The sequence below is a fragment of the Natrix helvetica genome, assembly GCF_964273705.1.
Source record: "Natrix helvetica genome assembly, chromosome: 6".
Classification (NCBI taxonomy): Eukaryota; Metazoa; Chordata; class Lepidosauria; order Squamata; family Natricidae; genus Natrix; species Natrix helvetica.
In genome coordinates this window covers 74,986,755-75,011,090 of record NC_138553.1, presented here as the reverse complement: position 1 = coordinate 75,011,090, position 24,336 = coordinate 74,986,755, and the positions used below count along the sequence as shown (strand labels likewise).

Here is a 24,336-nt window from a genome sequence, read left to right as displayed (position 1 = left end):
TCAGTTCATCAAATTTTAACGTTTGGTTTCTTCAGATCTAATAGACGACAACAGAACATCTCTGAATTATATATGAATTTATTTATTCAAGTACAAAGAAATTAACACAAAAACATGTTCTCATTTTGTTCAAGTTTTTTTCTTCAAGAACTTACAAAATATATATACTTTGTTACATTAGCACAGTATTTATCAACCTTGGCAACTTTAGGATACTGTATGGGGACTTTTAACTCCCAGAATTTCTCCCACCTTGCTAACTGAAGAATTCTGGGAGTTGAAGTCTACACGTCTTCAAGTTACTAAGATTCAGAAACAGGACTAGCATTTAGCCACTGATCCTTTGCAACTCTCTGCATGAGAACTCCCAGTACTATCTAGGAAAAATTCAAGAGTTCTTTGCCTAGACACATGGAATGTGCTCAGATTGTGTGCCTTTTTCCTCTCACCAGGTGTCACGTAGCCCTTCAGGGGAAGGAACAGCCATCCTGTGTTTTAACTTACAGTGCATGGATTGAAATAAAATGAAGGGAGTCCAAAGTTAAAAACTAAATGCCATTTCATAGGCCATAGCTCCCTCTTTTCCAAGATTTCATCCCTGAAATATTTAGAAATCTGCTCTTCCCCCAAGAACAGCTATGAAATTTGAATTATTGGATGTGATATTTATAAGGATCTCCCCTCCCAAGCAGGCTTTGTAAGAAGTCTACACCTATCCATTATTTGACTCCCTGCAGATGCAAATGGCCAAAGTAAGGAGATGTTTCTCGAAGACTGGTCTGATATAGTCAAAGGACACCATCTTCAGCAGGATCTGTTTAAAACAACATAAAAGTCAGTTTTGTCCATCTCGGCCCACATGATTTAAAATAGGTTATCATGCATAACCATAGGAAAAAGAAGTGCTCTCAATCAAGCCAAGCCAAATTTAGTGAATTAGATGTGCAGGGTTCAAAATTCATTCTATCTCCTAACTCTCATCTCCAACCACTGAGTGCTCCTGCAATCAATTTCCCCCCCTATTAGAATGGGATAAGGAACATCAAAGTCTTGAAAATATCTCCTCCCCTTAACAGCGACACTCACCCAGTGCATTATTTTCTTCTTTTTGTACAAAACAAGGCATGAAGCAATTCACACCACTCATGACTTACAAAAGGAGGAAAGAGGTCAGTTGCAAAATGACCCAAAAGCCAAATAGAATAATCAGTAAGTAGGTCAACATTATGCAACTCTGGCAGAGAATTGCAAAATCTACAAAAGAGTTACTTGGACTTTCAAAACAATCATTCACTACTTAACATTTTTTTTAAAAAAATGTGTTTTTCTCTCTGTGTACACACACAGAGAATGGACACACTCCATTCCTTCAGTATGTCACTGTTGTGCAATAGTCCTGGCTGTTCCTAACACACGTCAGAAGAGAAGTGTGGACGGATGTACTCATTCAAGATCTTGACCTATGATGATTCCCCCCAAGATTTGATTTTGATTTTATTAGATTTATATGCCGCTCCCTCTCCCCAAGGGACTCGGGGCGGCGTACAATCAAAGTCAAAACGTATTGCATGTTACATGGAGGAGGTATAGAAACTCACAACAGCAATACTACATTTCCCTCTTGTCTCCATGGCTGATATTTTAACATTGACATGAAACTGCAGAGGGAGATGAGATGCACCCAACTCTGCTCTTTCCACCTCCCTCCCTCCCTCTATCTATCTATATAAATAAATAAATATTGGACCGATCAAATACCAAACTCTTAACAGTATTGCACAGATGGCTAAATCACTTCGATACTTCTCACACCATTATTATGATCCCTGTTAAGGGAAGTGTTGCTGTGAGAAATACTAATGAATATTGGACAATGGCAAAACAACACTTGAGGAAACCTCAGGCATGCTACAAAAGACATAATACAATGATCTCCACAGCTCAGTGTGGATAAGGCTAAGGAGTAAACCATGAGTTGCCCAGCCCTCCTACAAATAAACTCAGAGGCGGCTTTCTAAATACATACAGATGCCTTTCTAGCTGCCCAGTGCAGGTAGTCCTCGACTTAACAACAGTTTATTAAGTGACTGTTCGAAGTTACATCGATGAAAAAAGTGACAGCCATTTTTCACAATTAAAACGGTTGCAGCATCCCCACAGTCGCGTGATGTACATTCAGATGTTGGACAACTGGTTCATATTTACGACAGTTACAATTTCGCAGTTGTGTGATCATCTTTTGCCACCCTCTGACAAGCAAAATCAACGGGGAAGCCAGATTCACTTAATAACCGTGTTATTAACGTTAACAGCTGCAGTGATTCACTTAACAAATGTGGCAAGAACATTCGTAGAATGAGGCAAAACTCACTTAGCAAAATTTTCACTTGGCAGCATGAATTCTGGGCTCACTCGTCATGGACTACCTGAACACACAAGCTATCCACAGTGCCAGAAGACACAACCTGCAAGACAGGAGGGGCGGGGTCCCAATTGATCAAAGGCATGCAGGCCCAGGACAGGTGGGCCTTCGGTCATGGTGCTGCTCCTACCCTCTTGCAGATTTCAATCCCACCAGCGGCATGGAAGCCCTGGCAGTCTGTCTTCCTAATTTAAATGAGACCTGGCATTCAGAGAAATCAGGTGCTTCGTATCGTTGAAGCTTTTCTCCAGCTCCACGTTGACAAGATAGATATAGGACTCTGTGATACGTCTTCTTCAAAATAAAAAGGATTGGGAATGATAATTACCATCCTTCGGGTGTCTAGCCTTCTTGGCTTGGTCATTCCCACTCTCTCCTAACCTCCTTTTTGTGCAATCGGCACACGGTGGCCCTGCAAGAAGACACATTACCCACATCATGCGTGCAACAACATGAATGGTTTTTGTGAAAACGTTGGCATCATTTTCATTCTGGCTCTATTGAAATAGCTTCCCCCCCCCCCCCCCATCCACAAGTATTCACATGGCTCAATGGTTCTGATAAGGTGAGAGTGATTGCCCAAGTAATAATACCAAGAGAGTATCACCACTTGAAATTTGAAGAAATACGTGGAAGGCTATACTTTACCCCAAACTGTTGTGCTATCCACCCTGTCTGCATCTGTGGACAAAAAGAAGAAAATTAAGCAATGAATTAGCCTAGATACAATTGTTTAACCCTCTGCAGAATTTTCAATTTAACGGCAAACCATAGATGCATCTTGTGTTTTCAGTTTCATTAATAACTTAATTTGGTTTAATTGTAGTAACACTTTCGATAGCAAAGAAAGGCACAGAAACCGGTAGAAGGGAACGTTTGTAGTTCAGGTTGAACTATGGGGCTCTTGGCGCTCTCTGAGCTTGATTATATTCTTTCAGACATTTCATTACCAAACTACTGTGTTTCCCAGAAAATAAGACAGGGTCTTATTTTCTTTTAATCCCCCCCCCCCCCGAAACAAGCGCTTCGCCTTATTTTCGTGGAGGTCTTATTATTTTTGAGGTGCAGGAGGCGGCGAGCGTGGTCACCTCATGGCTGCTGCTGTGTTGCAATATATTTGGGGAGAGCTTATTTTAGCGCATGCGCTCAAAAGCCCAATTGGGCTTATTTTCAAGGAAACAGGGTAGATAACATCAGCAGCACTGGAAGAGAATGGGGCTTGCTCTCAAATTGAGAGCAACCAATCTCAGAGAGCACCAAGGGTCCCAAAGTTATTGAAGAGACTCCTGGAACAATAGAATGTGATTAGGAGAACAATTAAATTATAGCATTTGTAATGCCAGTGGTCCTTCCTTCCTTCCTTCCTTCCTTCCATCCATCCATCCATCCCTCCCCTCTGACCCCCTCCTCTCCCTTCCCCCCTTCCAAAAGTGAATGTAAACATATACAAATAATATACTGCAATGTATACTTTGACCCAATACAACATTTTGGAGCAATAGAGACGTGTAAGACTTCCTGTACATTCTAACCACAGAACGGTTGGCTTGATGTGCTTAATGTGTGAATCAAAGCAGATCTGCTCAAAAAGGCCAAAATCGTGGCAGCAACGGCGTAATTTGCTGCCTATTATGTGCGTTGCACCTATTGCGTCTTCACTTTAAGATTAGGCATGGATATTATCATCAACATTAGCTGAAAAACTCCTTTCTAAGCTGACAATTATCAAAGAAATAAAAATGAAGGAGCTGCATTATTTTATAAGGAAATTGTATCGGTGCCATCTCCAATTTTTCAACTAAATAACATTTCATTTATTTAAGAACATTTTATTTAAGAAAATTTACATGGCCACCCAATTTACTCTTGATGACTTTGTTGTGGCCCACCAGCAGAGCTGGCAGCAGATTCGGACAGTGAGGAGGTTAGGGAGGACCATGGGCCAGTCCTGGAGACTGGGGAAGACTCTGATGAGGGCTCTGTGTTGGAGGCAGAGAGGGGGCCAGAGCCGTATGCCAGTTATCAGCTGCCTTCACAGTCAGACATCAGACAGACAGACAAACAGCTGGAGCCTGTTCCCAGTGTGTGCATGCCCAGAGTTGCCAGAGGAAGGGAACAGCTGAAGAACAGGGGTCGACTTGGGAGTAAGGCCACAGGTGGATGATGAATGGCCCCTCCCAGAGAAAATAAAAGAGGAGCGGAAGGGGAGTGGAGTTTGCAGGAGACAATTAGTTCTCTTAATTGGTTCATAACTCTCCAAGACTCTTTGCCAAGTTTTGCAGATTCGGCCTGGCAGTTCTCCAAGCCAGATAAGGTCTGTGACTGTAAATCTTCCTTTGAAAGATTTTGCTGGATGTGAATGAGCAGAATTCACAGTAAATTAATAAAAGGGTTTTTTGTCGGGACCAGGAGTTTGCTTCATGCTCTTGGAAACCTAGGTCAGAACAATCTCCAGGCAGCTTACAAAAATAAAAAGCCAATATGAAAACAATAAAAAGCAATACCCCCCCCCATTGCCCTGGCAACAACAGTCAGTCAATCAAATAAGCCCCTTGATGAGCTCCATCCCATAATTAAGGCTTGAGGTTAAAACCTATTTTAAAGGAGCACAGGCATGCAGAAAGGTAACCCAGAGATCTTTTCATACAACACCTGGACTCCTTTGCTTGCAGATGTGTGCCGTGAGATCCTGGAGATATCCTGGGAAATGTTCAAAGCAATCCCCATAGGATACGACTTTGATGCCATGCACGAGCATATCGGCCTGCAACTTAAAGAACTGGTCTTCGTTTTCTTTAAGCACCAACATATAATGTTCTAGTTCCACTTTGTTTTTAACCGTGTACAGAAAGAGAGCTTGGAAGATTTGATCACGCAGCGTCTCCCCACAGCCCACAAACAAAAAAGATTTCCTCCGGTAGAGGTTCTGTAGTGCTTCCTATAAAACAACAACAACAAGCAGTTATTAGATGTTTGTGTCACGAACTGTTTGGATGCTGACCTCATTTGAGATAAGTGTTCTGACCGAGGCTTCCCCAAAAAGCACGAGGCAGCGTCCCGGTCCCGACAAAACCCCTTTTATTAAACGAATGTGAATTCCTCTCATTCACATTCAGCCAAGGCCTGGCAAACAGTCTTTCAAAAGAATATTTATGACTACAGACCTTATCTATCTTGGAAAGCTGCCATGTAAATATTTTTCCAAATGAGGTGTGTGCAGAGAAAGACTGGGCACAGAGTCTCTGAGACTCACGGACAGATCTTCACACTCCTGGAACGACCGAATGAACGAATTGTTTCCTACAAAATCCGACTCTCCTTTTGCTCCTCTTTTATTTCCTATGGGAGGGGCCGATCACCTTCCACCTGTGACTTTACTCTCAAGTCTGCTCTGATTTCTTAGTTTGTTCCGGCAGCTCTGCGCATGCGCACACTGGGAACAGGCTCTAGCTGTTCCTCTGCCTCACTGCTGTCTAGCTCTGTAAGCACCTGATCACTGCCAAACGGCCTCCAGGACTGGCCCATGCTCCTCCCCAATCTCTTTGTCCGACTCTGCTGCCAGCTCTGCTGGCCCCTGGCGGGCCACAACAATAAGCTGGCAAAGTGCAAGACATAATCTTAGGCTGGAGAGACCTTAGCTAAGATCCCACTACTGAGTTAAGCTCAGGGACAGTCCACCAAGTAATCAGTCTATCTCAGGAAGCTGTGAAAGTAAAGATCCACTTGTCCTCCCATGTCAGCCAAATGCTTCTCACATTGTATGAATATGATATTCAGCAACTGCAGTGAACATAAAGCTTTAACTCAGTCATCCTGTGATGAATAAAGTGAAATGTGTACCATTTGTTACTTTACATAGTAGATTAAGGGAATTGTAATCAACATTGAACAGCAAGGATTGCCATTTATAGACAATTAAGGGTAATCTAATCCAAGATATGGAAAAACGGAGAGGGAACGTGAAATATACTAACAATGGGAACCTATTGAGAGTTAAAGACAGAATCACAAATTGGGGGCGTGTAAGAATGTATAATTATATAAATATAATGATGAGAATAGCTGGGAATTGTAACCAGGTCTACATCTTGGCCAAAAATAGGCTGGGAGGAGGTGGGGTTTAAAAGCACAATGACTATATATGTATACTTTTTTGTTCTTTATTTTTTTAAAAAAAGAAGGAAGATATATGTCAAAATTAAATATGTATATTGAAAAGGAACTATAAATACCATCAACATAAAATGGAGCTCGCTCAGAAGCTGAAATACACCAAGTAAATGAGATGAAGAGTGGGAAGTAGAGGAGAGAGGTAAGAGAAGAAGAGAGGGATATGAGAGAGGGCAAGGGGGTAAGAGGAGAAGAGAAAGGAGGAATGGAAAGGGGAGAGAGGAGAAGGAAAGAGGAAGGGGAAGTAGAGGAGAGAAGGATGTAGGGACGGGGAGGAGAGAGGAAGAAGAAAGTGATAGATAAGCTACAAATATGGTGTATGGAAAGCAGAAGAGCCAATAATTGTTTTTGGGAGCTGATGGTAAGGTGAATTGATCTAAAAATTTAATAATACAAAATGATGCTGGCTCTGTAATAGTATACGTGTGATTGTATGTTATGAAAATGGAAAAATAAAAATCTGAATTAGAAAAAAACCCCTCAAGTCATCATGGGCCAACTTGGTTGTGTCTAAATGGATCATTGTCCTAAGACAGGGGTGTCAAACTCAAGGCCTGGGAGCTGGATCCAGCCTGTGGATCCAACTTAGATCTGGCCCAGACCATGGTGCCTCTGCCAGTAAAAATGGAGCTTAGAAGAGCCATGCATGACTCCCTCCCCCAAGCTCTGTTTTCGCTGGCAGAGGGCTGCAGGAGGCCATCCCGGCCAAAAATGGAGCTTGGGAGCCCATTTTCTCAGGCAGAGTGCTCAGGCCACTACAGGCACACACACCCACAACACGAGTGACACCAAGATGGCCACACTCACCCCCCCCCCCAGGTCAAACACAACCCTGATGCGGCCCTCAATGAAATTGAGTTTGACACCCTGTCCTAAGAGGACACACAGACGCAATCCATCAACTATATCCAATTCTTCTCAGGGTACTTTTGAGGTACTGCTGATCTATAAGGCAGCATAGTTCAACCATAACAACATCAATAACATGAGCACTTGGACTTATATACCATTCTGTAATACCTGAATGCACTCTCTTGAGAGTTTTACAATATTAGCATATTGCCCCCAACAATCTGGGCTCTCTTTTTATTGACCTCGGAAGGATGAAAGTCAACTTTGAGCTGGTCAGGATCGAACTGCTAGCAACCAGCAGAGTTCTATTGCAATACTTCATTCTAACCCAGGAGTCAGCAACCTGCGGCTCTGGAGCCGCATGTGGCTCTTTCATCCCTCCGCTGCAGTTCCCTGTCACTGGTCAGCTTCAGTTAGGGCTTTCGGTTAGGACAGGTAGAGGAAAAAGGATGCCATGCCAGGAAGAGACTCTATGAGTAACTGGACTTCTGGTCAGATTTAGAATTGAACAGGGGGCTTCTGGTTAGGCCCTTTGTGGCTCTTTGAGTATTTAAGGTTACCGACCCCTGTTCTAACCATTATGCCACCACAACTCCTCAACAAGAAAGCTTTTCCATCCTTTGGATCCACATACCATCACTTCAGGGTCTTGGGTCACTTCCTGATATCCTGAGGGATCCAGCACCATTCCGCAGGGATCAGTGTACAAACCATGAATATGAAGGACACCATATCTGAGGTGTCCTTTTGCCCACTGGAGAACCTGTGGAGAGACCAGTTGCTCAGTAACACAACCTGCAGGAGGAGACTAGGCTCCAACAGTACAAGAGATTGATACGTTTTGGTGGCAGAGTTGTTAGGCCCTTGCTTGGCTGCTTCCTATACCATCTGGTAGAAACCATGATGACTTCACATATTTCATGACATTGTCATTCAAAAGTCAACATGCAATTCGTGTGATGATATTATGAGCCCTCATGACGACCTCTCAACTCCTCACTGTGGTTGCCCAGATAGTAGAGTGGATCCTTTAGGGCAGGGTTTCTCAAACTTAGCAACTTTAAGATGAGCGGACTTGAACTCCCAGAATTCCCCAGCTAGCCATGCACTGCTTAAAATTAAAGAGCACTTTTCTTTACCATCTTGTTGATGTTCTCTAACTGAACCATCTCCAAGACTGGGATCTTCAAAGGAACGACCTTCCTTAGCTGCTTAAAAATTAAAATTTGTAAAGAGACTTGTAACCAATGACTTTAAAAGGGCATTAAACAAATTATATACTTATATAGTAAAGGACACACCTTAAAACAGAAAGAACACCATATATCTAAAGATCATTGATAAAGATCAATCTTCAAAGAAGAATATATCTCCTTTGAAGATTGTAAGGCAGGGCTCCCCAAACCCCGGGCTGCGGTCCACTACCAGACTGTGGCTTGTTCGAAGCTGGGTCACACAATGGGCAGGCACGTGAACAGGGGTGGGACTCTACCGGTTCGGACCGGTTCCGGTAGCTCTGACAATCAGCTGATCCCGCCCGCCTGCCCCTGCGCTATACTCACCTATATTCCCAGTTCGGAAGCCAGGTGATCAGCGTGGCAGAGCAGATTGCCGTACCGCAGCTGTTTTGCACCGAGGGTGCAGTAGAAGCTACGTTTTTTAACCCATTGCGTGCGCAAGCGCTCACCGGACCGGTTGTTACACCAGTTGAATCCCATCATTGCACCCGAAGCTCCACTCGCACGAGTGGTGGGCCCTTGCACTCGCACGCAAAGTTCCATTTGCATGAGTAGAGGGCACGCACGTGTGCCGCTTACACCAATGGAGCTGTGTTTGTGTACGTGCGTGCACCTGGCACTCACCCCCCCCCCCCATGCTAGGCAGCAGTTGAGGACCACTGCTATAGGGGAAAAGGAAATATGGCAAAGAACACAACCTACAGTATTTTAAGACACACCTTCCCCCCCCCTTAAAAGAGTGTGGAAATGTTGGTGTGTCTTATACACCGAATCCAGCCATTTTTGGCCTCCCAAAGCCCCGCCTCCACATCCCATTTTTGCAAAAAACGGGACATTTTTTGCAAAAACGGAGGCGTTTTTGCCTTCCCCCAGCCTCCAGAAGCACTCTGCAGGCTTCAACAGGGCTGGGAATTTTGCAAAAATTCCCCCATTTTTGCAAAAAACGGCTCGTTTTCCGCAAAAATGGGGGTATTTATGCCTTTCCCCAGCCCTGCTGAAGCCTGCAGAGTGTTCCTAGGGGCCAGGGAGGATGAAAACTTTTTTTTTCTTACTTACCTCTTCGAAATCTTATATACACCGTTGCCACTTAATAGTCTGAAAAATACGGTATCTTTTTCCCATGTCCGTCCTATCCAAAACATCAGGTGCCCACAGGGTACCATCAGAAAAGTAAAACTGGCTGCCATTACTGTGGCACACATTAGAAGCGCAGAGATTTGATCACAACTTGGTGCTGCCATTTTTATCTTTTCACATATTTCTCCCGATGTTCCTCATCCATTTCGATGAAATCTGAGACATGGGGGCCGGCCTTTCACAATTTGGAAGCGAAGCTCGCAACCTGCATTGATTGGGGACATCCTACCTTGTCTTTGTCTTTCAGGTCAAGCGATTCCATAGCTTTATGCTGCTGTTGTCCAAAGATTTCAAGTAAGTTGTCATAATTGGTGGTAAGCACCATTGTCCCCCGTTCCATGAGTTGGAGGATGGAGTGGAGGACAGCAGGATGGTGAATGTGTTGGTCCAAGTTGTCAAACACCTCCATTAAACAGTCCTGGAAAAAGTTGGGCTTAGCATCCCCTGTGCGCTGCGGAAAGAAACGGAACAGCTTCAAGGAAATGGAACAATGTATATCTTAGAAGTTTTGGATGATGTCTGGAACTGCAAAACATTTCCACACTGTGTTCTGACCTAGGCCTCCTGAGAACATGAAGCAAACTTCTTGTTCCGACAAATCCCCTTGTATTAATTGACTGTGAATTCTGCTCATTCGCATCAAGCAAAGTCTTTCGAGGGAGGATTTACAGTCACAGACCTTCTCTGGCTTGGAGAGCTGCCAGGCTGATCTCTGCAAAACTTGGCAAAGAGTCTTGGAGAGTTATGAACCAATTAAGAGAACTAATTGTCTCCTGCAAACTCCACTCCCCTTCCGCTCCTCTTTTATTTCCTCTGGGAGGGGTCATTCATCGTCCACCTGTGGCCTTACTCCCATGTCGACCCCTGTTCTTTAGCTGTTCCCTTTGTCTGCAACTCTGCGCATGCGCACACTGGAAACAGGCTCCAGCTGTTCCTCTGCCTCACTGCTGTCTGACACTGAAGGCAGCTGATAACTGGCATACAGCTCTGGCCCCCTCTCTGCCTCCGAGCCCTCATTAGAGCTTTCCCCAGACTCCAGGACTGGTTCATATTCCTCCCCAAACTCCTCATTGTCCGAATCTGCTGCCAGCTCTGCTGGGCCATAACACATTGGACATGAACTATCTTCAGGGCTACTCACTGCTTTTCGGACCATCTTATCCCCTGAAATTTTCAACATGCAACTCGGATTCTTCCGTTGATAGGCCAAGAAAATATGTCATCCAAGATAGTCTTTTTTTTTTAAACTCTAGGAGAGAACTGAAAATATTTATTTTTACCTGGGCACTTAAGAGAATTCTTGGAGGGTAATTTTCCGCTAGTGATTTTTAATGATTTGTTAGACTGCATTTTAATGACGTGTTAAGAGTAGAATTTGATTGATGGAATAATTGCAGGTGTCTTGTCAGACCCCTAGAGCTATAAAACGGAAACTGACAGCATGTCGGTGTTTTTGTTTCAGTAAGAAAAATTGCAATCCTATGCAAATTGTAGTCTTGTCTGGAATCAGTTTCGTTGTTGCCTTTCTAAATAATAAAGCTGTTCTCACAATGGGATATGGATCACCCCAAAAGTCAATCCCTCACTAATTATAGGTAGGCAAGTGGTAGAAGATTCAAAAGTGTCATCTTAAGACACTGAACACCTTTCTGTGGGCAGGAGACAGCAACCCCCTTGCAGAATTACTTTTGCTGGCTGGCTAAATTCAGGGCAGAAGAAAACCTTATTCGTCCAAACATAAAATGGCTACTTTCCTAAGTAGGATATTTTTGGTTGAGAGACATTACTTCTTGGTTTGCTATGAGTGCAGTTTTGCCAAAAACTAAAAGGAATCATACCAGAGATGGTATTCAGCAGGTTCTGACCAGTTCTGGAGAACCAGTAGCAGAAATTCTGAGTAGTTCAGAGAACGGGTAAATACCACCTCTGGCTGGCCGTGCCCCAGCTGATCGGGAGGGAATGATGATTTTGCAATATCCTTTCACTGCCACACCCACCAAGCCACGCCCACAGAACCGGTAGTAAAAAAAAATTGAATCCCACCACTGAATCACACTGTCAAGTACCCCAAGACTGTGGAGGGGGCCTTACTGCTGGAATTTTGATTCTGGATCATATGTTCCCTTTTTCTGGTTGGTTGTAACTTCAAACAGTCACTAAGTGACCAGTCATAAGTCAAAGACTACCTACAATGGAAAGCCTGCTTAGGGATACAGATCCATTTACTTTATCCACTTTCAAAGCAGGAATAACATTCTCTTCAGATCCTTAGCTGAGAAATGCTCACCGGTGACATCTTTCGGATTAAATCGTGTGCGACCACAAGCAAATCTCGGTCTTTGGACACTTTTTGACGGAAATCGGCCACATCTCCGGGATGTAACACTTCTAGCTGGTCAGCTGCTTCAATGACCGCTTCAATGCAACTCCGCCACGAACACAAGGCTGGAATTCCTGGTGCAACAGCAGCACTCACCCCAGTTCCAATTACTAGCAGGAGTTCTTGGGGCTGCTTCCGTATAAGGCTTTTCAAAAATTTCCTAAAAGAGAAATCCAGTAAAACTCTGTTTTGGATCACAATTGCTATGTCTCTAGACAGTCACTCAATTATGTCATAGATTAAAAATATCTAGTCCCCATACAGGAACAGAAAGTCACACTGTCAAATAATTATGAGATTCTGGAATTAACAAAGGAAATAACTTAACCAAGCCATCCAGAGCTGTTAGGAGTAGAGATGAGAAGGCCTGGGGGGAAAAAACAGAAAAATTAGGGGGAAAACAGGGTTTTTCCAAAATTATTTGGAAAAAAAGGGGGGAAAACTGGTGTTTTTTCATTTTCTCCCATTTTTTCTGCTTTTTTTCCAAAACTGTTTGGAAAAAACCCAGAAAAAAACCCTGTTTTTTCCCCAATTTAGATTCCCCCCACCCCCCAGGAGTTTCCAACTCTAGTCAGGAGGGAGGGAGGGAGGAAGGAAGGAAACATAGGAAGGAAGGAAAGAAGGAAGGAAAGACGGACACATTAGGAAGGAAGGAAGGAAGGAAGGAAGGAAGGAAGGAAGGAAGGAAGGAAGGAAGGAAGGAAAAAAACAACTAGGATGGGGAAAAACTTTGCTGGAGGAACAAATACTAGGTGGAGCTTCCCAATTTAATTTTACCCTTGAGCTGAAAGGAGAAAAACAAATATTACAGTAACTTTAAAGGGCTCCAAACTTGCCCTTATTTTAACCAAGCAAAGCTATTTTAGGTGTAATCAACAGGACAAAAAGAAGAGGTAAAAAACGGGCCCTCTCTTGATTTCTCTAGAAAAAGGACACTTTAAGAGGCAAGATTTTTTTAAAAGAGATTTCTGCTTTTAGGCGCAAGGAATATCCTCTAGCGCCAAACAATTTGATATTATGAAATGGCGACAGTAGTGAGCCAAATGAAAAAGAGGAAGGAAAAGTGTTCTGTCTAGGAAAGATGCTCTATGATACCATTATCCTAGAGGGGTCAAAAACCCAAAATCCTGCCCCATAACATCATATAAATAAAAAACAGGCAGTCCTTCAACTGAGTGTTGGGTTGCCAATTTTTTTTACTACCAGTTTACTTACTTTACTTTACTTTTATTCATATTTATAGACCACCCCCTCTCCCAAAAGGGACTCGGGGCGGTGTACAGTCAATACATAAAAAATACATAGATAAATCAATACTTAGATATTTAAATACATAAATAATTAAATGCTTAGATGGAGGAGGTTAAAAGAACTGTACATTCAAGTAAAGTGTTTAAAATACAATCTTTAAAAAGACCCCTAAAAATACCCCAAAGAATTAAATTTAAAATGGTTCCCCAGAAATTCCAATTAAAAATATTTGCCAGGAGGTAAAATAAAACTATGAGTGTGCCAGGCCAGCTAATCGAAACAGGTGAGTCTTTAGTTTTTGTCGGAAGGAGCGGAAGTCGGTGGTGGTTCTAATGTCGGGGGGAGGTCATTCCAGAGGGTTGGGCCCATCACAGAGAAGGCTCTACTCCTAGGCGCCGCCCGTTGGCATTGCTTGGTGGACGGCACCAGGAGAAGTCCCTCCCTGTGAGAGCGAATTGGTCGCAGGGATGTGTGCGGCAGTTTGGGCGTGCTTGCACCGAAGTGTCTGGGTGGGTTGGCGGAGTCTCCCGCTACCACTACTACCGGTTCGCCTGATCCAGGCCGATCCAGGAGCAACCCACCTCTACTTCAACTGCATGGTTGCGACTACCATATTTGTATTTTTTTGACACACATACTCACTCCCAGGACGCCTTCTTATCGAGTCTAACCTTTTATTCATTGATTTACCTTGATTTTTGCTCGCTTTTAAACGTCGTCTTCTTTGAGGGCTCCATTCTCTGTCTCCCCTTCCTGTGAAGTAAGAATGCACGGAGTCAGGAGTATTCAACGAGCAGCTACACCAACTGCTGAGATTAATTGATGAAAAACGTAGTTCAATAAAACTCAGAAAAAGCGATTTGGACAGACTGGCAGGAAGGAACTTCTCCTGGATCACAGCTCTTTTCATCAGGCTGCCAAACCAAATTCCCTTTTCTTTCAAACATCTGATCTGTGCATCCCTGCACATGCCAACCTGCAGATTTTGACACACAAACACACACACACACACACATCCCACAAAGGTACCCCTGGCGCAGGCCAATTCCAGAGCATTGCGTGAGGCTTCCTACCGTCAAAGAAATTAACAATAATGGATTATTACTCAGAAAAGGTTGTGAACTTCAATATGTAAACACTTCAGAGAAACTTCTATGCCCACATTTCCCAAAGAATAGTGTAATGTCCATTGCAATCATAATAATTACTTTTACAGCGGGTGAGTTTAAATGAACAATTTAAATCATGAATAAAATTCAATAAGAACAAAAGCCGGTTTAAATCAATCTCTTATTGACCCTTTGCCTAATAAGTTTTTAAATAATGATCCTGAATCCATCAATCATCACCTACTACGTTTACAATTCAATAGAGGATTAGCAAATGTTTAAATACGTGTAGAAACAAAATAATAATAATACATTGCATCCAAGTGACCACTCTAACTGAAATTAAATCTGGAGATTCCTACAGAGCACGGAAGATATGGAAAATAATAGGATATTCCTTACAGTAGTAAAATCAGTAAAGTTTACTGTTAAATTTTTTAGTGGTGGTTGTGTTTGGGGGTCTTATAGAAAAAGATGCACAATATTCCTACAAAAAGAAGGATACTAAGATGCTAAAGCACTGTTTCTCAATTTTATCATCTTTAAGGTATGTAGACTTCAACTCCAAGCATTCCCTAGATCAGGGGTGTCCAAACTTGGGAACGTTAAGACTTGTGGACTTCAACTCCCAGAATTCCCCAGCCAGGGCTGGCTAGGAAATTCTGGGAGTTGAAGTCCACAAGTCTTAACGTTCCCAAGTTTGAGCACCCCTGCCCTAGATGAACATGCTGGCTAAGGAATTCTGGGAGTTGAAGTCCACACATCTTAAAAGTTGCCAAGGTAAGGAGGGGAAATTCCAATATTACAAATTGGGTTAAATTAACTTCTCATCAAAGTTTAATCTTCAATTGATTCTGTTTTTTCAATGGGGATATCTCCATCCACTGCTTCTTTAATCTGCACTTTGAATACAGAGCTGTTTGAAACAAATATCATCTTCTGGCCACGTAACAAAAATATTGATAGTCTCGTTTAATTTTTATAATCAAAGTTTGTACAATGTTGCCATAATGTTCATTTTTCCTACCATTAGAGGGCAACTGCAAAATTCAGAATTACTAGATGACAGTCACATATAAAGAAAATCTTGCCGGCATCTTGTGGTCATTTTAAGATTTGCAGTCCAACAAACTGAACCTGATCTATGAAGGCTTAGAACTTGGGATAATAGAGCTGGAAGGGACCTTGTAGGTCTTCTAGTCCAACCCCCTGCTCGAGTTGGAGACCCCATGCCATGACAGGCAAATGGCTATCCAATCTCTTCTTTAAAATCTCCAGTGGTGGAGCACCTGCAAACCTCCAAAGGAAAGCCATTGCAATGACTAATTCTTCTTACTGACAGGACATTTCTCCTTAATTCTCTCTTTAATTATCTTCCACCTATTACTTTTTCTCCTGTCCTCATGTGCTTTAGATAATAGGTTAGCCCACTTGTCTCTGTGAAAGCCTCTCAGATATTGGAACACTGCTATTATGTCACCCTGGATCCTTCTCTTTGCTAGATTAGACATTCCCACAACTGTCCATTGTAGAGTTTCGCTTCCAGATCCGTAATCATCTTTGTTGCTCTTTTCTGCACTCTTTCCAATCTCTTTTTTGCATTTGGTGACCAAAACTGGACCAAAACTTTTTTGCATTTGGTGACCAAAACTGGATGCAGTATCCCAGGCCTAGTCTTACCAGTGCAAAATAAAGAAGGACTAGGGGTGACATGTTAACAGTGTCCCAATATCTCAGGGGCTGCCACAAAGAAGAGGGAGTCAAGCTATTCTCCAAAGCACCTGAGGGCAGGACAAGAAGCAATGGGTGGAAACTAATCAAGGAGAGAAGCAACCTAGAATTAAGGAGGAATTTCCTGACAGTTAGAACAATTAATCAGTGGAACAACTTGCCTCCAGAAGTTGTAAATGCTCCAACACTGGAAGTTTTAAAGATGAGATTGGATAACCATTTGTCTGAAGCGGTTCAAGGCTTCCTGACTGAGTAAGGGGTTGGACTAGAAGACCTCCAAGTTGTTATTCTGTTCTCCAACTATTCTATTCTATTCTACTCTACTCTACTCTACTCTACTCTATTCTATTAACTCTATTCTAATTCTATTCTATTCTCACTTCATGTGACCTTGAAACTATACCTCTGTTGATGCAGCCTAGGATGCAGCCTGTAGATTTTCTGGGAAGAAATATGGATCCAGATGTAGAATTAACTGCATTGATTCCATACGCCTCCCTGAAGTTCGAACCTGCTTTCTTATGCAACAGCAGAAAGCTATCTGAGTGGTAAGTGACAAATTGGTCTTTTTAAACTGCACTAAAGGACATCTGTCACACTTAAATGAGAAACAATTTCATCTTGACTTTTTTGGGAAGACAGATTGGCTTTGGAAATTGGACTTATTATATTTAATCAGAAAACAATTGATAAAAGATAATTTTAAGAAATAAACAGAGATATTTCATCCAGGATGAATCGGTGCTAATTCTTGGGATGGTTTGGGATAGTTAAGAAGCTATTGTAAATTTTCTACAAGTTGATTATAACAGTTTGTTAACAGAAGGTTTTGAAATTTTAATCTTGTCTTTTGTATTATTATTGTTCTTCCTGTTAACTATTTTGTCATTAACATAGCTAGTTGACAGGTTAATAATTTTTAATTACAATTAGTAGTTTAGAGGTTTAAAATGTTTGGAGTCTGTTTTACAAGGGGTGGGAAACTAATATTGTTGTAATATATTAATCAACATTCAACTGTGGGGATAATATGCGTATATGTATTAGTTTGTTAATGCACTTTTTAAATGTTTTATGTTTTTTCTTTGTTTCTTTAAAACAAGGTTGGTGTTTTGTATTTGAATTTTTTTTAATGAAATAAAAATAGACAGGAAAAGAAAAGGAAATTTCTCCTTGTTCTAGATTTGATATCTCATTGATACATTTTCCACCATTACGTCTTGTCCTGCCCTCATGTGCTTCGGAGAACAGGTTGACTCTCTCTTCTTGTGGCAACCTTTCAAATATTGGAAGACTGCTATCACATCATCATCATGTCCTTTTGCCAATCTACCTTTTACCTACCTTAAAAGAAAAAGGGACTTCCCAAAAACTGAATCAGCAACTGAAGACAGAACTTGTTACTTGTTTCTTTCGACCAAGGACAACTGCCACATGGTCTCCAGCAAAGCTCTGGAAGCAATAGAAAAACTAAGGTTTCAAAGCAAAGAAAAAAGAGGATAATCATTCTTGAGTCAAAACAAAAAGCTGGGTTTACACATGGGACTTAAACCAGCCTTAATTTGTTTGGATGGATGTAATGCAGTCTATAACAGGGACGCAGTGGCTCCGTGGCTAAGACACTGAGCTTGTCGATCAGAAAGGTCGGCAGTTCGGTGGTTCGAATCCCTAGCGCCGCGTGATGGAGTGAGCTCCCGTCACCTCTCCCAGCTTCTGCCAACCTAGCAGTTCGAAAGCACGTAAAAATGCAAGTAGAAAAATAGGAACCACCTTTGGTGGGAAGGTAACAGCGTTCCATGCACCTTCGGCGTTGAGCCATGCCAGCCACATGACTACGGAGACGTCTTCAGATAGTGCTAGCTCTTCGGTTTTGAAACGGAGTTGAGCACCGCTCCCTAGAGCCGGGAACGACTAGCACATATGTACTAGGGGAACCTTTACCTTTATCTTTAATGCAGTCTATAAACTGTGGTTTACAGCTGGGTAAATGTGCCCAAGGGTGTGGTCCAAACAGTCAAGATGACCTATTTCTTGTCCCTCAACCTAGATGGGGAAAGTCCCAAAATCATCGACAGTTTCATCTGGTTACCCAAGAAAGAAAAAGAAAAGAAAATTCCTCCTTTCCTTGCTCCATCCGTGTGAATTTGCCAAAGGAGGGCGTGAAGAAGAGGGGCGAGAAGTTTCCCCAAGGTAGGGGAGGGGGCGTTGGTGGCTCTGGCTCCAGTGAAACGCCAGCTAATCTGGAGCAGAAAAGTTCTTGCAGAAGTTGCCTGGGCACCAGATGGCAGCTGCTTTCTTGACCCCCCCAACCGCCACCCTTTGCAGATGTCCCTGTTGTTGTTGACAGGAATATGTGGGGTGGGGGTGAGGATCTGGAAGAAGAACTTCTGAAGAGAGAGGGGAGGGTCCCCACTGACTCTGGGGCTCAGCCGGTTGGAAGAAGCCATCGCCCGGCTCAAAGTTGACCCTTCTGAGGTCAGTAAAATGAGGACCAAGATAGTTGGGGGCAACAGGCTGGCTCCGTAAACCGCTTAGAGAGGGCTGTAAAAGCACTGTGAAGCGGTATATAAATGTAAGCGCTATTGCTAGATAGCTCTCTCCTTTCTGCTTCTTCTGGGGGTTTATTAAATCTGGAACTGCACACACTCAAAACCGTAGAAATGGTGGTAGACTTTAGGATAAACCCTCCCATACAATCCCTTCTTACAATACTAGACAACACAGGATCAACAGTAGAGACCTTCACATTTCTAGGTTCTACCATATCTCAAACCTAAGGATCAACAGTAGAGACCTTCACATTTCTAGGTTCTACCATATCTCAAACCTAAGGATCAACAGTAGAGACCTTCACATTTCTAGGTTCTACCATATCTCAAACCTAAGGATCAACAGTAGAGACCTTCACATTTCTAGGTTCTACCATATCTCAAACCTAAGGATCAACAGCAGAGACCTTCACATTTCTAGGTTCTACCATATCTCAAACCTAAGGATCAACAGTAGAGACCTTCACATTTCTAGGTTCTACCATATCTCAAACCTAAGGATCAACAGCAGAGACCTTCACATTTCTAGGTTCTACCATATCTCAAACCTAAGGATCAACAGTAGAGACCTTCACATTTCTAGGTTCTACCATATCTCAAACCCAAAATGGACACCTAACATCAAAAACGTCATCAAACAAAAACGTTTGTCAACTGATTTGTATTTATAACAATCTTAGGATCCTGGGATCATCTTTTTGAGATCGTTCGACAAGCAAAGTTAATGGGGGAAGCCAGGTTCACTTAACAACCACGATACTAACTTAACAGCGGCAACGATTCACTTAGCAACTGTGGCAAGAGAGGTTGCAAAGCGGGGGCACTTAAAAAAAAGTCCCTTAACGAAAGGAAGAATTTGATTATTATCAATATATATATTGATAATAATCCGTTATATAATATATTATTATAATACAGGGGGGTTATTTTATCATTGGTTAGAACATGAATATGGACACGAAGTATAAAATCCAATAATTTAGAAAGAGAAATGTTATCACCGGAGATACCTTAAGCCAGGGGTGTCCAAACTTGGGAACTTTAAGCTGGCTGGGGAATTCTGGGAGTTGAAGTCCACAAGTCTTAAAGTTCCCAAGTTTGGACACCCCTGCCTTAAGTTGTGATGTTAGAATAAGAACAGATGTAGATAAAGAGTTTAGTGGTAAGCTGTAACTATTAGGACACACACACAAATTTGTACTCGGCGGATTGATGAATGATGAAATGTTTGTTTTAAAAGAAATAAAATAAAATACATTTACAAAAAGAAAAAGAACCCCCCCCCCTTAACAAATGTCTCACTTAGCAACCTACATTTTGGGCTCAACGGCCGTCGTAAGCCGAGGACTAACTGTCTCCCAGAGCGGGACAAGAGAGAATTAAGGAGCCGAAGATCGCGGAAGCCAGGACAATCCACCCGGCTTCCCATAAGGGGCCGGAGGGACAATCCTCCCTCCCGAGGACTCGCTCACGAGCGCCGCGGGGCCAGCCAGCTTTCCACGCCGGGCCGCCCTCCGGTCCCCGCATCTTTCCTCCCCTCCAGACCCTCCGGGGAGTCCGGCAAGGCAGGGAGTCACCTAAGGGTGTCCGCCCGCCAGGGCTCTCCAAGTGCGCACCGATGCCGTCCGCTCACTCACCCGCCGCGCCCGGGGCTCAGAGCGCCTCGCCTGGCCTCGCCGCCCGCTACTTCCGAAGGTCGCCGGCCTGACCGGCTCCAGTTGTCCGAGAGGGAGGGGGGAAGGTGGCAGGAAGGCCGGGCGGAGCGCAACCCTGGCCGACCCTCCGCCGACTCCGCCCTGCCTGGCTGGAGAAGCACCCAGGTGGAGAGAGAGACCAGAGGGCGACAGCGCCGGTGGAGCTACGGTAGTTACAGCCTCCTCCGCGGAAAGGCCGTGAAGCAGCGCAGCCTCCCTCCAGAGATTCTCCGGAGGGAAGGAAGCGAAGCCGGCGCTGGACCAGCCGCGGGCTCCCGAGCCGCGCGGAGCCAGAGTCGGGCTGGATCTCCTCTTGGGGTCCGTCCAGCTCCATCCGAAGGACTTCATGCGCGGAGACAGCAGCTTTGCGCGCTGCTCCCTGGGGCTTTCTTCCGGGATAGACTTCCCAGGGATTTCCTGGTGGTCTCCCATCCGTGAAACGGCACCAGTCGGGCCGCCAGCTGTTGACCGCCGATCTAGAAAACAATAGCCTGCTGCCAACTGAATAGAAAAAAAAATAAGACAAAAACCAGGAGAAGCTGTTGGAAGACCAGGCTCTAGTTGATAAAATGGTTTGGGGAAATTGTAAGAGGATGAGCAGGTTGCTCTGATTGATGCTCAGATGGTCTGAGACTATTATGACACAATTGGATTACACAGAACCTGCTTGGGAAACATTGGAGTGAGTAACCACGTCAAGAAATACTGTAGGTGTCAGAGGCAATGAGCTTGTGAGAAACATGGCAGATAAGGGATGGTGAACAAATTGACCGAGATAAAATCAACAGAGGAATAATTCAGGGGAAGATCCTCTCACCATTAATATTCATAACATCCGTAATCCATAATCGACATACCGTATTTTTCGGAGTATAAGGCACACCTTTTTCCCTCAAAAAAGAGAGAGAAAATCTGGGTGCATCTTATACACTGAATAAAGCATTTTTGGCCTCACAGAACCCTGCCCCCTTCACCAAAATGGACATGCATAGCCTTTAGGAGCCTTGCAGAGTGCTCCTGGGGGCTGGGGAGGGCAAAAATGAGTGAGAAAGTGGCTGTTTTTTTGCTCATTTTGCCCCCCACCAGCCTCCAGGAGCACTCTACAAGGTTCCTAAAGGATATGCATGTCCTTTTTTTGAAAAAAAAAAAACAGGCCCGTTTTTGCAAAAAATGGGTCATTTTTGGGAGGTCTGCAGAATGCAAAAACTTTTTTTTTCTAATTTGCCTCTTCAAAATCTTGGTGCATCTTATACTCCAGTGCGTTTTATACTCTGACAAATACGGTATATAAAAACAGTTGAGTGTGTGTGTTTGTATGTTCCAGCATAACTCTGGAACGCCTTGTGCAATTTCTACCAATCTTGGTACACAGATGAGTTACTCGCTGATAACAAATATTGTGGGGGTAAGACACCCCTAACACGCATCGGTGTGTGTGTTCTGTTAAGATACAGCCTGTTGTGCCGAATTGGATTCCACTGTACAGTGCAGTGGAGTTGCCATGGTAACCGCTTAACAGTACTCCACAAGGGGGCTCCCTCTGGTAAGGGGGAAAATCCAACATTAGAAATTATGTTTGGTCCAGATATTTCCCCCCTATAAATAAATACCCGGGCAACACCAGGTTATCGGCTACTTTTGAATAAAAGATCTGACATCCAGACAAAAAGGAGTTCAATTAAGCTTTCTCACCTCTTGTCTATGGATGACCCGAAACTGTCTGGAAGATCACAATTAGAAATCGAATCGCTACTTCATGCGGTCAAAATTTATAGCTATGACATGACATGGATTTTCAGCTAGGTAAGCATGGATCACTGGACAGAAGAAATAACCTTGAACAAGAGGAAGAGGTGAAAGCAAGAAAATGGTCCCATAAAAGAAATTTGAGTCCTGGGGTGGAAACATAACTTGAAAAAGTAACTCAGACTTGACCCTGTCTAGTTCTCTTGAATGTAAAAAACAGAGAGGGTTAGAGGCACATTCAAAATCGTAAGATTCTGTTACTGTAAATTAGTAATAAAAATAATACTAGTATTTAATATTAGACTTTGGTGTTCTCTGCAAATCTCCTAGAGGTGTGTGTAAAGCACTGAGAAGTGATATATAAATCTAAGTCAGGGGCAGAGGTGGTATTCAGCAGGTTCTGACCAGTTCTGGAGAAACGGTAATGGAAATTTTGAGTAGTTCGGAGAACCGGTAAATACCATCTCTGACTGGCCCCACCCCCATCTATTCTCTGCTTCCCTAGTTCCAGCTGATAGGGAGGGAATGTAAATTTTGCAGTAACCTCCTCCTGGAGTGTGGTGGGAATGGAGATTTTACAGAATCCTTCCCCTGCCCCATCCACCAAGCCTCACCACACCCACCAAGACACGCCCACAGAACCGGTAGTAAAAATGTTTGAATCCCACCACCGGTCAGGGGTCACAAATTCATGATCCGTGGACCAGATGCGTCATGCCCTAACCACACCCACCCCTGGTTCAGCGAAAGGGAAAAAAGTTGTGATACTTCACGTGACGATGTGTCGTCATGAGTTTGACACCCCTGGTCTAAGTAAATAAGTGCTATTGTTATCTTCAGCTCTTTCATTTCCTCAAAATCTTTCAATCCAACCCAGGGATAGGTTCCGGCATTGGTACCGGTTTACTTCTTGCACGCTGCGCAGGCGTGCACAGTTCACTGTACATTTTTTTGTACATGTGCGAAGTCCCATGAAAACCTGCTGGTTTTACTACTGGTTTGCAACACGTGTGCATGTGCTGTTCAATGTTAATTGTTCTTCGCGCACATGCAGAACAATTTACAGTGAACTGTGCATGCGCAATCACTAAAAACCAAAATGGCAGCGGCCCAGCAGTGGCAAGGGAACCGGTTCGGGGGTGTGGCAGGCCTGGGTCGCTGCCGGTTCTGCAACCCAGGCCTGAATTCCACTACCGGTTTGACTGAACCGGGCCGAACCGGGAGCAACTCATCTCTGGAGTTATACATATTGTATAAAATTATGTATATTGCATTATTGTATGAAACAGTATTTCTCAACCTTAGCAAGTTTAAGTTGTGTTGATCCATGCTGGTTGAGGAATTCTGGGAGTTGAAGTCCAACCTCCAATATGCTGAGATTAAGAAGTACAAGTACAAAAATATAAAACACCGTGTAAATATGACCTACCTGTCAGCATGTTACCTGCGGGATCGCATCTCACCTCATACATCCCTGCGACCAATCCGCTCTCACAGGGAGGGACTCCTCTGGGTGCCGTCCACTAAGCAGTGTCAACGGGCGGCACCCAGGAGCAGAGCCTTCTCTGTGATGGGCCCAACCCTCTGGAATGACCTCCCCCCCCCGATATTAGAACTACTACCGACCTCCGCTCCTTCCGACAAAAACTTAAGACCCACCTGTTCCAATTAGCTGGCTTAACTGATTTATAGTCCCATTTTAACCTCCTGGCAAACATCTTATTGGGTAGTTTTTAAGGGTATTTTAAAGTTTATTTGTATTTTATTTTAAATATTGTACAGTCCACATCCTACCTCCTCCGTGTACCTATTTGTTTATTTAATGTATAGCTATATTTTGTATTCATACTGTTTTAATATGACTGTACACCGCCCCGAGTCCTGTTTAGGAAAGGGTGCGGTTTATAAATTAAAGATTATTATTATTATTATTATTATTATTATTATTATTATTATTCCCATTCCCGAAATATTTAATAATGTTCCCTTTTGTTGAAATTACATGGGCAAAGCTGAGAGGGTCTAAAAATGGAGACTGATGGCTGCTTTGGTCACAG

At 43.3% G+C, this 24,336-nt stretch overlaps 1 protein-coding gene across 4 annotated transcripts; it reads right to left on the bottom strand.

The window, feature by feature from the left end:
• Window positions 1–67: 67 nt before the first annotated feature.
• Window positions 68–20,849, bottom strand: FAM118A (family with sequence similarity 118 member A). 4 transcript variants are annotated; one of them, XM_081958633.1, is made up of 10 exons: window positions 20,477–20,844; window positions 17,635–17,742; window positions 14,141–14,203; window positions 12,107–12,359; window positions 10,049–10,270; window positions 8,079–8,207; window positions 5,075–5,360; window positions 3,071–3,103; window positions 2,751–2,834; window positions 68–814 (listed from the first exon to the last, which is right to left on the bottom strand). In XM_081958633.1, exons 3-10 carry the CDS (start codon window positions 14,185–14,187, stop codon window positions 789–791), a joined length of 1,080 nt encoding a protein of 359 aa, XP_081814759.1. In that variant the 5' UTR covers window positions 14,188–14,203; window positions 17,635–17,742; window positions 20,477–20,844; the 3' UTR covers window positions 68–788. The 4 variants fall into 4 exon arrangements, with proteins under 4 accessions (XP_081814759.1, XP_081814762.1, XP_081814760.1 ...); XM_081958636.1 differs by lacking the exon at window positions 8,079–8,207 and having other exon boundaries at window positions 20,477–20,849; XM_081958634.1 differs by lacking the exon at window positions 17,635–17,742.
• Window positions 20,850–24,336: the final 3,487 nt, after the last annotated feature.

Bases quoted from the DNA above. Each gene is read 5' to 3' on its own strand.
- FAM118A (XM_081958633.1), bottom strand. From the start codon at position 14,187: ATGGAGCCCTCAAAGAAGACGACGTTTAAAAGCGAGCAAAAATCAAG. The intron at 8,208-10,048 runs GTAGGATGTCCC...GTCTCTCCACAG, and splicing joins ACCTGAAAGACAAAGACAAG to GTTCTCCAGTGGGCAAAAGG. The intron at 815-2,750 runs GTAATTATCATT...TGTTTTAAACAG, and splicing joins GGCTAGACACCCGAAGGATG to ATCCTGCTGAAGATGGTGTC.